Genomic DNA, 12,367 nt, shown 5'->3' with positions numbered 1-12,367 from the left:
ATATATAGTGTATATATAGAATAATAAGGTTTTAGAGTTAGAATTATCTATATGTGTAATTCTTCACATACATATACCAAGAACTACAACAAATATATGAATGTCTTGCCCTGTGTTTTGCTGAAAACAGAAATTGGCACAAGTGTTATGTCAGTACTAAGGCTTTATTGGGATGAGAATCTCAGGGTAATGAGGGATGGTAAAGGGAAGTGAGGCAGGAAACAATGGGAAGCCAATGTGGATAATAGGTTATTGTATTGGCTTCTGCTTCACAAAGAGCCACAAATCTGTGCACCAGCCTGGCTATGTGCAATATTGTTTAGACAGATATTATGAAAAGAAAGTGTATCGACATAGCCTACCCAAGTGAAGAAATGAGATGAAATTTATTTACCAGCACGCTCCAGATTCTCTTTCCTATTTGTCAAAGCTTGCCCCATTAAAGTTCACACCCCTTCACTTTAAGAAATGGTATCATCTGTCCCATTGTTAGATTTGGAGACGCCAGATCCACTCCATGTGTGGATTTGTGTGTGCGCTTTACCTATGTTTGGAAGTGGTGGTAGGAACCAAGGACTCCAGACCTGTTGCTTGTTTGGCCCCAAGTATAAAACCACGCAGCAGACCCATGAGAAGAGCTCAGGGGTCTGTAGCTGAGATGGAGCCGGTTGCTGAGAAACTGATGAATTCAAAAGAATGTGAGTAGGAACTGAAGATGTGTCTGATGTAACACATACATATCACACCATGCATAATGCATTTCCAAATATCTGCTTTAAAGGAAGAAAGAGAAGTATATATTAACCTGTACAGTGTAGAACACTAAAAGTACATCCTGAGCTTTGAAATAGGTGATTGCATTTACTGAGCTCAAAGTAAAAGTCTTAAAACAGAGTAATCTAGATATATCTTTACTTCCCTTTTCCGGAGTTTACCTCTTGTAGTAAAACCATGCTTCACTGGAAATAGGCAGATTATTCCACCAAAAATGCCAAGAATCTAGAACTAGATGGTGCTCAGCTACCACTCATGACTGCTGTGGTTGGGATCATAACAGAAAATCCTAGACAGAGTGGGAGATAAAGCAATGTAGAACAAAGTTCAAAATCACAAAACAACACTTGCTGGTCTGATAGAGACTGATGAAACCCCCAAGACTTTGATCCTTAGACACCCTTCAAGCCTGTAATTGAACCCACTCCCAGAGATCACCTTTCAGCCAAACAACAGAAAGATCTATAAAGTGAACAGTAACACCAGGGAGGAATGTGCTCTTCAGCACATTTATAGGAGGCCAAAAGAGGAGCTTTTGTCCCAAAACAAAGCTCAGATGGTAGGAAGGAGCAGGAAAGAAGAAAGAATGGAAACAGGAAACACAGAGAGGAAGTGTGAAGAGTGTTGTTACTATGTGGGGATTGCAACCAATGTTACAAAATAAAATGTTTATAAATTGTTTAATGGAAAACTAATTCACTCTGTTAACTTTCATCCAAGGCACAATAAAAAGTAAAAACATAAAATAAAATACGTGGGAATGAGAAAAAAAAAAAAAATTGCCAGAACCAACTGGCTAAAAGGAGATGTCTTCACAGAAAAGAATAAAGAGTTGGATGTCTGGATTTCAAAGAGTTTCCTCCCAGGCTACCTATAGAGTAAACAGAAAGAGCTAAGAAGTCAATAAGGAAAGTGGAGAAGCTGAGTTGGTAAGCTTGAAATCTAGAAAAATGAAGTGTGGACAAAGTTACAGATAAACAAAACTAAGAATTAAAAGTATTTAATTGCAAATATAGTTTGTTTTAGATGCCAGAGAAAGAGATCTTTTTAGGATGAACATTGCATTCTATAAATCAACAATGGGAAGAATCAAAGACATCACATCCATATACTCATAAACAGAAAGTTACTATGTAGTAAGATGTCAAAGGTAAGTTGATCTTAAAAATACGGGGCAATTAACTTTGGGATGGAGTTCAGGAAATACAAGAGTATGGAGAAGGGACGATACAAATTCTTGATACACAACAGCTTTGGGGACATAAAATACTTTCAGGAGCTCTTTAATTGTGTGCTTGCTATTCTAAAATGATCTAGCCATTCTTGTACTAACTAGTTAGAGTCTAATCATTTGTATTAATTTGATAATATAGTTCTAAAACAAACATCTTCACAACTGTACCAATAAATAACATGATAAATGGAGAAAAGATAGAAGTTGTCAAAGACTTTATTTCACTTGAATCCACTTTTAGTGCTCATGGGAACAGTAATTAAGAAATCAGTGTATTACATTGGGCAAATCAGCTGCACAAGACCTCTGTAAAGTGTTGAAGAGCAAAGATGTCAGTTTGAGGACTAAGGTGAGCCTGACCCAAGCCATAACCTCATATGCATGTGAAAGTTGGACAGTGAATAAGGAAGACTGTTGAAGAATTGATGCATTTAAGTTATGGTGTTAGAAAAGAATATTAAAAGCACCAAGAACTTCTAGAAGAACAAACAAATCTGTGTTGGAAGCAGTGCTGTAAGAATACCCCTTAGGAACCAGGATGGCAAGACTTCTTCCTAATTTGGACATGGTATCAGGAGGAACCGGTCCCTGGAGAAGGACATCATGCTTGGTAAAAATGGAGGGTCAGTTAAAAAGAGAAAGACCCCAAGGAGATGGATTAACACAGTACCAGCACTAATTAGCTAAAACTTAACGAGGAAGGTTGAACAATATTTCATGAAAATAGGCAGTCTTTTGCTCTGTTGTGTATAGGGTTACTATGTGTCTGAACTGATTTGATGGCAATAGTAACACTACCTGAGTTTGAAGAGTCTGTTTAAGACAGAATTGTCTCTTAGAAATGAAACCTCTACACTTGCAGACTAGTGGCCTGTGGGGCAAAGCAAGCCTGAAGATGCTTTTCAAAGAGTTTTAAAACTCACGAAATATTATGAACATTTCAGGCTGCTTTTTAAACTTTAAAGATGTAATCACACCATACACTCAGTCCTTCATGGCAATAATTGGCTGGAGGTGAGATACAAGGTCTCACTAGTTACCATATCCCGTCACTTTTATTATACTGCATCTCGTCCATTTCAATTATTCCTGCTTCCTGTAGGCAATTGTGTTTACAACTACACTCCTGCAGAAACATCCACACTTGACAAAATTAATCCATGCAAATATCGACCAACATTAATCTTTTACCTTTTAGTAAGTGCTTGTCAATGTGGTGATTTTATTTGACCCTTATTAAAGGAGTCCTGGTGTGGTACTATGGGTTAATGTGCTAGACTGCAAAGTTGGTTTGAATCACAAGGTTGGTGGTTCAAACTCACCAGCCGCTCTTTGGAAACCCTATACAGGACCGCTATGGGTCAGAATCGACTCAATGGCACTTAACAACAATGATATATATCCTATCGATTAATTGCATTAATGGCCCCAATTTTTCCATGATGTTTTGCAACCAGAACTAACCTTGGTTGTGGCAGTGCTTAACTGCTAACTGAAAGGTTGACCTTTAGATCCTACCCACAGCTCCATGGAAGACAGATGCAGTAGTCTATGTCCACAAAGAGTACAGCCCTTGAGACCCTGTGGGGCAGTTCGGCTCCATCCAATAGGGTCTCTGTGAGTTGGAATCGACTTGACATTAACATGCTTTTATATCCAGATTTTTTGTTAATGTTCCCACCTCCCAACCTCCACTGGCATGAGTTTGATCTTTTACCTTGCCTTGGCTAATGTGCTGTTAACAAATTAACCCAAATAGATGCTTTAAAAAAGTGCTTGTATATTTCTACTTCCTCCTTACTTCTTTCAGATTGCCTTGAAAACTTGCTTATGCTAGAGTGAGAACAGTCTGTTTGGGCTAATCTTTTGCAGGGTATAAAGACACATATAGGTAAGAGACACAAGGAGGAGAACTCAGTTGTTCCTAACTCAGCTGCTCCCCAAACATGTTAGAAAGCGCAGCCAAGATCAGTAGAGCCACCAATCCAAAACACATGAATGAGACTAGCTGAAATCAGAACTGCCATGCTGACCTATAGAATAATGAGCAATCCTAAATGTCTTTATTTAAATCCACTGAGCTCTGTAGTTGATGAGTTATATAACAATGGTTAACGGATAGGTTGTCCAATTAGTGAGAAATTGGTAGTATTTATGGTATGTTTTTCTCATGAGAAATGAATCTATTGGAAGGGCTTGAGCAGTCACACATTTAATGATAAGCCAAGAAAAATATTATATTTGAGAGTTGCTCAGAAGCCAAAGAAGAAAAAGAATTGAAGGGTTGCTTTAGGGTAGGTTGTGTTGATTTGGGAAAATGTAAACTTGTTTCATCAAAAAATTGAACATGTTCTGGGGACATTTAAGCCCAATGTTTGTGTTGTAAATGGCATTCCAAACCCATTTCCACATAAGCAGGGGGCTCTTGGGCCAACATACAGAACATATTCTCAACAAACAATTGCATTCACTATTACTCTGAGGTCTCCATGCAGAAATATGAGTGAAAATAAGTGCGCTGGGGATCTCAGAAGGTTTGGCAGTGCATTTTAGATGCTTATCTGAGCCACACAACTAAGAAATCTGGGATGGAAATCTCCTAAGAATAACCATCCGCACGAAATTTCCGATCCTTCTTGTTTTTGGCAGAATTTATAATTCCGTGGAAATAGCTCATGTCGCAAGACTTCTGTGTGGTGCTATCCAGCATCAGGAAGGAGAGCGGCCCAGGAAAGGAAAACCAAACCAATGTGGCTGCATGTTTTCACGCCTTTGAAAAGGTTTTGGTTTGGCTCAAACCAAGAAAGAGCACTTGGGTTTTCATTTCGTGCCAACTCTTTCAAATACCATTCACCTGACTCATGCAGCTCTGAACGTCAGGAGGCAATAAGGGAGTGAAGAAATTTGAAATATTCCTGATGTTCAAACATACTTTGAATAAGACTTTTTTTTGCTCAGAGTAAGAGCAGAATACAAAATACCACCGAGCAAGATGCATTCCCACACCCTTTGCTTGGGGAGGAGTGGCAGTACCATTGGTTTATCTGTCAACTCATTGTTGTTGTTGTTGTTATGTGCCATGAAGTCGGTTCTGACTCATAGCAACCCTGTACATTATGTTCCACTAATACAGGTGATACTGAGTATACAAGACACAGTTCCTCCCTTAAGATAGGTCAAGTAAAGGAGACAGACTTGGACCTAGTAATGCACATTATTGGCATTTTTGAAGATAACCATTTCATTTTACCACTGCTCACTGGACTGGTTGTTGTTGGCTTGGCAAACTCCAGTATCTCCCCCAAACCTAGTTCAGACACCACCTTTCCTTAATACTGCCAAATACAATTGAAGTCCTGGTGTGGCGCTGTGGAGTAATGTGTCAGACTGAAAAGTCATTTGAACTACAAGGTCAGTGGTTCAAGTTTACCAACTGCTCCTTGGAAACCCTATGCAGGCAGGGTCACTATGGATTGGAATCAACTCGACAGCACTTAACAACAACACTCTTTTATGCAGTCTTTTGCCTTTGCACACATTTACCATTTAACATATAAAACTGTGTTCTCTACGCAGAGCCTGGGTCACAGTAGGTGCTCAGTAAATGAAAATAAATTGTGCAATGCTCCACTATAATAACTTTGCCCTTGAGCCTTTAGTCATTATTAACTTCATCCTTACCTCTCTACCTCATCCTAAGCAAGTGTTCATCATTACCATTGTAACTTGTATTCTGGCAGCTTCTGTCAGTCCTATCCTCCAGGACTCTCTGTCAGCTCTCTCATATGCAAATAGAAAGGTCCACAAAGACTTATGGGTTATCATTTTCCATTAACTGGTCTGATTCTACGGTGCTAATTTAAAGGGTGCTGGTGTGACACTGTGGGTTAAGGTGCCAGACTGCAAAGCAGTTTGAACTGTAAGGTCAGTGGTTCAAGCTCACCAGTCACTCCTCAGAAACCCTATAAAGGGTTGCTATGGGTCAATGGCACTCAACAACAACAACTTAAAGGAGGTCTTTTCTGTTAACTTTTAGCACCATTCACAGAGAGAAAGTACTTGAATTCTATTCTTATGATAATTTGAAGATGCTGTGCCTGTCTTTATCCACAGTTGCATTTGAAATACAGAAATTCTTTGCAGGATAAGGATAATTGATTTAGTTAATTTTTCAGGTTGCCAGTGGCAGGGTCCTTCATCAGATTATAGTATGAGATGATACTAATGAAGCAAAAGGTCAGGGCGTCACATCTCTATCTGGTCCAATTAGCATTCTTGATTTTCATGGACCTGGTTTTCCATCCCCCTTAATCTTAGCCAACTCTTCTTCAAATTAGTGCAAAGTGTTGTCCAAAGAAGAGAATCTAGGAAGGGTCTATGAAATCCACTTTTACTACTGGAAAAGAAGCTAACAGTTTCTGTACTGTTGCTATAGTGTGTTTGTGTGTGCCTTCGAGGGTATCATGATCATATTTCCGTATATACACAGATGTATGTGGTTGTCTAGCTATCTACCTCTCACATGATTTGAAAAGTGTTCACCGTTTTAGGTCGGTGGAAGGATTATGTTACTTAAACAAGGGTATTTAGTGTACATTATCACATTTATTATCATATCAAGACCAGATGTTTAAAATTTGGGCTAGAAATTCCATAATACAGATTGCATTCCCTCCGGGTCACCCTCCCACCTAATGCTCACTGCTCGGCTGTATTTTGTTATGGCTTTAATAGAGCAATAATGTGTTTCCACAAGTCTTAGTCTAGTATTAGATGACATGCGGGCTAATTTTGGTGAGTTGAGCAGACTGGTAGGGGGTTACACAAACCAGAGCAATTTGCTTTCCCAACAGTAAGAGAATATGTGAAGAATTATTGCTGATCGTCAAGGCATGTTTCTTTCCAGTTCCCTTGCTCTGGCTCTCACTCTGATTCTTGTTCACCCTCTCTTCTTTCCTCCTGTCATCTTACTCTCTCTCATTCAGTCTTTTTCATTTACTCCTCTATTTAAATTTTTTTTTTTTTTTTTTTTTACTATCTCCAAATGGTCCCCAAACTTCTTCCAGAAATAGAATTTATATCCAATGACAACTTCCTTATCTCAGCAAAAGCCTTTCTTACATTGCTTCTGTATGGATAAAAATTTTAAAAAGCCAGCTCAGAAAATTGATAGCCTTCCTGATTGAAAAAAAAAAAACCAAAAAAACCTAATCGATGAAATTTAGATAAGGTATAAAAAGAAAGAAAGAAAAGCCTCGGTGGAACCATGCCAACAATTCATCTGTTTGCATTAATAGGTTCCAGCAATGGTACCACAGGCACGGAAAGCTTGTATGCCACTGCACTTAGCAAGCACATGAGCTTAAAAATAAACTTTGACAATGTAGATCTCTTTGTCCTTTCGGGAATGGAAAACATTATGTACTTCAAAGCATACTAAGCCTGATTTTAAAATATAGTTGGAATATTGTTACTGTGGCAATTGGGAGACTCTGTAGACTGACTGCACACACTACATAGATGCTTCATGTGTAAATAGTCTTAGAGACATAAACGAGTGAGGATAAATGTGACTGGCAATTTTGATACGCTCATTTATAAGGTAGAAACTTCCTTCTTTTGAGTTTTCTGGAACAAGTGGGATATATTCCTCACTTTAATCAGGGAATTTCTTCCTGATCCCAAAACAGAGAATTCGAGTTGAGAATTCACTTGCACACAGCAGCGTTTGTTCATTTCTAGTACTTCTGGACAGGAAATCGATCTACAGGGTAACATTCACACACAAAAAGGAAACAGTATGGGACGATGGCTTGTTAGTACAAGTGACTCTGTTTTGGAAATTACGGACAAGAAACCTTGGAGGAAGAACGGCATTAAAGATCAAAAACATGATGACTCCTGATGAAAACATCACCAAATGATGAACCCACGAGCAAAGAGGAACTTCTACTGTAAGTATCTGCAATAAGCAAGTATCTTATTTGATTTCAAAATGTCTGGAGTATGCTGAGTGGATTTCAAAGCAAGAATTTGATATATGGAGTCTTCATTATAGACAAGTCTATAATTAAACTCATTGGGTGGTTCCAACAGAGGATTAGTTACTGGAATTTTTTTCCATGACCTTGCAACACTGAAATCAATTGATCAGTAACTTGGGCATGTTTTATGCAATAGGTATGCTATATCAGACTTTCATTGTGTGATTGTATTATTCTTTATTATGCATCATTGCATGATTGATCAACATATATAGTTAAAAATTCTAATGCATTAGGATTCTAGTAATTTCAACTGTATTCACTATGGTTTCAGGTTGTGGTTAATCCTGAAATCAACTTGTCCATATATAGATTCACATATACTGTTTATAATTTATTTAGAATATTAACGATTTTATGAGTGAATATTTTGTATATGATAGAGAAGAATGCTAAAAATTGGGGGAACGGTATGATACTTTATGTCTTGGGAGCTAAGATCTAGGCTCTTTTGACATTTCCATAGTTTATTTAGTAGATGGCTTTGTTTGAAAAGCATTTAAATGTTTCTATATAGCACTGCCTATCCCATAGGGATATTGTTGTGGTCTTGAAGTGTACATTGAGCTCATCAAAAGCATAACTCTATTTAAATATTGAATATAGTGAAATCTATCTTTACTGCCTGGCATGTCGTACAAACGTAACAGATATATTCTGAATGTTGAATAAATACTGGTGCTGTGTAATGGGACAAATATCCTACTTGTATACTAGTCATTTTACGTCAGGATTTTTGCACTATGAATTTATCCATGAGTGTCTTTAAATTCTGTTTAACAACTGTATAATAAAATAGTTACCTTGTTATTTTTTAAAACTTTCTATTCCATATCTATTCTTGGTTATTTTTCTTTTGAAATTAAAAACAACAACAACAACAACAAACTTGTGTAGGAAGATATTTGAAGGGTGTTTTAAGATTTTTGGAACAAGTCAGTATATGAAATAAATAGATGCCATCGTATTTTCAATTAGTTTGTAACATTCAGGTGCTGTTATGTGGCATTGGAACTTAGAATTGACAGTCTTCTTCACTGAGGACTGATAGGTAGGACAAGGCACTGGGCAAGTGATCAGTTTTCCAACTGTAAGGGGCATAAAATAAGCTGAGAGACCAGTAGATGAAGAGCCTCTTGAAGCCAGTCAGATTGAGTGAATCTGGAGTGGCAGAGGAACAACAAAAGATATGGGCAAAGAAATGGAATGGGAGATACCTGGAGAGGTAAGGTAAACTCACTATGGGGGCATCTCTGCAAGATGATGCGAACTAGCTGTTCTAGTACTCTTGCTTTATTTGTTTGTCTAGACTGCTTGATATAACTAGTAACTAAACTGAACACACATACTTCTGCTCAAACAAGTAGAAAACAAGACTGCTGTCCATGTGAACTTCTTGCATTAGCAATGGTTGTGGGTCCCATTGGGCAGAAACTTACAGAGGCTGTAACTAAGCAACAATTATCATTACAGTAAAATACTTTTGGATAATCTTTAAAAAAACAAACAAACACACATTTAAATGATAATCTCAAATTGTTCCGTTAGCAGTTCAGTTCAGGCTTCTACTTAGATGTGTATTTTACAGGTAAACTATCCAGCCAGGTCTGCAAGAATGCAAGGCTAACTAAAATAAGATATGTCATAGGAATCCTTTGGAAGTTCTTTGAAGAATCAAAAGGTTGGTTGATAGCTTTGGCATGAACACGTTTTCCGGCTAAAGTCATCTGGATTTATTATGCAGAATTCTGGGACTTCCATCAAGAAATGATGCAACATTAGAGAAGCCTTTCTTTTCAAAGAAAGGAAAGGCATTTGATTATAATAATAGAGCTAAGTAAAGAATGTATGGTACAATTATTTAGATTTTGAACAGTAATCTTAAAAAGGAAAAAATATAGGTTTGGGCCCCCAGCATGTAGTTATAAAAGTCTAATAACTAGAATTTTTATGACACATTATAGTGTTGTTGTTGTTGTTTTTTTTTCTAGTTGTTCAGGATCAGAAACATCTAAAGCTAGAGCTATTCAAATATTGGCTGCACCTGGAGGAATGAGTTCCCTGTCACTGGGGTTATGAAGTAGATGAACGGGGTTCATTAGAGAGGGAGAGACAAGATATCTGGCTCAGACAGACGTGCATTGGAATTCCAGATCCCCCACTTATGACCCATGTGGCTTTAGCAAATTACTGAAACTTAAGTCTCTTGATTCTCATACACAAAATGGGCAATTCTTTTCTCTTAGAATTTTTGTGAAGACCAAATGATATGATTTATGTCCAATGCCTGACATAAAGATGGTTGATAAGATGGTTGAAGTATGTGACCTCTAGGGACCTTACCAACTTGGTGATTCTAATAATTCTTGCTATGTAACATAGTTGCTGTGTTGAATGCTTTCCAAATTGAATGTGAGAAATAACTATTCTCTACACAGTAAGCTTCTAATTGTAAAGCTATAATAAATACAGGAGAGGTGTGAATAAGGTAATCAGGTTGAATGAATTGAAAATAATGGTGTTGATTTTTAAGATGTCACAGATATCTTCACCACCACATACAACCAGCTGCCATTGTGTTAACTCTAGTTCATGGTGGAGAACTGTGCTCAGTAGCATTTTCAGTGACTAGTTTTTCAGAAGTAGATCGTTAGGTGTCTTTTCTGAGGTCCCTCTGGGTAGACTTGAGCTTTCAATCCTTCAGTTAGCAGCTGAGTACATTAACTATCGATACCATCCAGAAACTCCTTAGATAGCTTTAAAAAATCCATCGCTGTTGACTTGATTCTAACTCATGGTGATCCCATGTGTTACAAATTAGAATTGCTTCATAAGATTTTTTTTTTTGGCTGTAATCATTATGGAAGCAGATTGTCTGTATTGATGGGTGGATTTGAACTGCCAACCTTTCAGTTAGTTGTTGTTGTTGTTAGTTGCCAAGTTGATTCCAGATAATGTTGGCCCCCTGTGAGCAGAACAGAACTACATCATAGGGTTATCAAGGCTGGGATCTTTTGGAAACAGATCATCAGTCCTGCTTCCTGAGGTGCCAGTGGGTGAGTTCCAACTGCCAGTGCTTAGGTTGGTAGTTGAGCACTTAACTCTTTGAACCACTTAAATGAGCACAAGCCATTTAAACTACCAAAGGACTTTGTTGTTGTTAGGTGCCGTTGAGTCACTTCCAACTCAGAGTGACCCTATGCACCACAGAACAAAACAATGACCAGTCCTATGCTGTCCTCACAATTGTTGTGTTTGAGCCCATTGTTTCTGCCACTGTGTCAATCCATCTCCTTCCTCTTTTTTGGTAATCCTCCACTTTACGAAGCATGATGTCCTTCTCTTGGGACTGGTCCCTCCTGACAACATGTCCAAAGAACGAGAGATGAATTCTTGCCATTCTTGCTTCTAAGGAGCATTCTGGGTGTATTTCTTGCAATACAGATTCATTGGTTCTTCTGGCAGGCCATGATATTTTCAGTATTCTTCATCAACACTGTAACTCAAATGCATCAATTCTTCTCCAGTCTACCTTAAGAACTGCCCAACTTTTACATGCATATGAAGTGATTGAAAATGAAATGGCTTGGGTTAGGCACACTTCAGTCCTCAAACTCACATCTTCGTTCCTTAAATTTTAAATAGGTCTTTTATAGCAGATTTGTCTAATGCAATATGTTTGGTTTCTTGACTGCTGTTTCCATGAGCATTGATTGTGGGTCTAAGCAAAATGAAGTCTTTGACAACTTCAATCTTTTTTCTGTTTACCCTGATGCTATTTATTGGTTCAGTTGTGAAGATTTTTGTTTTCTTTTACACTGAGGTGCTGAAGTCTGTGGTCTTTGATCTTCATCAGTAAATATTTCAAGTCCTCTTAGCTTCCAGAGAGCAAGGCCTTGTATCTGCACATCACCGCTTGTTAATAAATTATCCTCCAATCCTGAAGCCATGTTCTTCTTCATATAACCCAACTTCTTGGATTATTTGCCTAGCATACAGATTGAATAAGTATGGTGAAAGGATGCATCCCAAGGATCTTCAGTAGTATAAATCAATTTTATTGGGCATTCTTCAGTCCTGGAAAATTAAGACAGTGAAATCTTGGGTTGTTCATTGAGCTGTCTTTTCATTCTTTATATACATTTTTTTTCCTAGTCAGCTTTGGAAACCCACAGCAGCCAGCAAAGTCATTCGTAATAGAAATGTGCTTTCTTGCATTCTTTTTTTTTTTTTTTTTTAAGCTTCATGACTGAAAATGTTCATCTTCAAAATGTCTCTTATGCCATCTCTCTATGGCCAAAGACCAAGTTTTTTT

At 37.8% G+C, this 12,367-nt stretch overlaps 1 protein-coding gene across 1 annotated transcript in view; it reads left to right on the top strand.

The window, feature by feature from the left end:
- Window positions 1-7,861: 7,861 nt before the first annotated feature.
- The window catches only part of KCNK2 (potassium channel, subfamily K, member 2), a 373,030-nt gene continuing 368,524 nt past the window's right edge, over window positions 7,862-12,367 (top strand). Inside the window, exon 1 of the mRNA XM_006834005.1 lies at window positions 7,862-7,962. Within this exon, the coding sequence (XP_006834068.1) occupies window positions 7,929-7,962 (34 nt within the window). The 5' untranslated portion in view covers window positions 7,862-7,928. The remainder of the gene's footprint in view (window positions 7,963-12,367) is intronic.

The sequence above is a fragment of the Chrysochloris asiatica genome, unplaced genomic scaffold (assembly GCF_000296735.1).
Source record: "Chrysochloris asiatica unplaced genomic scaffold, ChrAsi1.0 scaffold00009, whole genome shotgun sequence".
In the NCBI taxonomy this organism is placed as follows: Eukaryota; Metazoa; Chordata; class Mammalia; order Afrosoricida; family Chrysochloridae; genus Chrysochloris; species Chrysochloris asiatica.
Note: the sequence above shows the minus strand (reverse complement) of the source record. Positions and strands in the feature narration are given on the sequence as shown.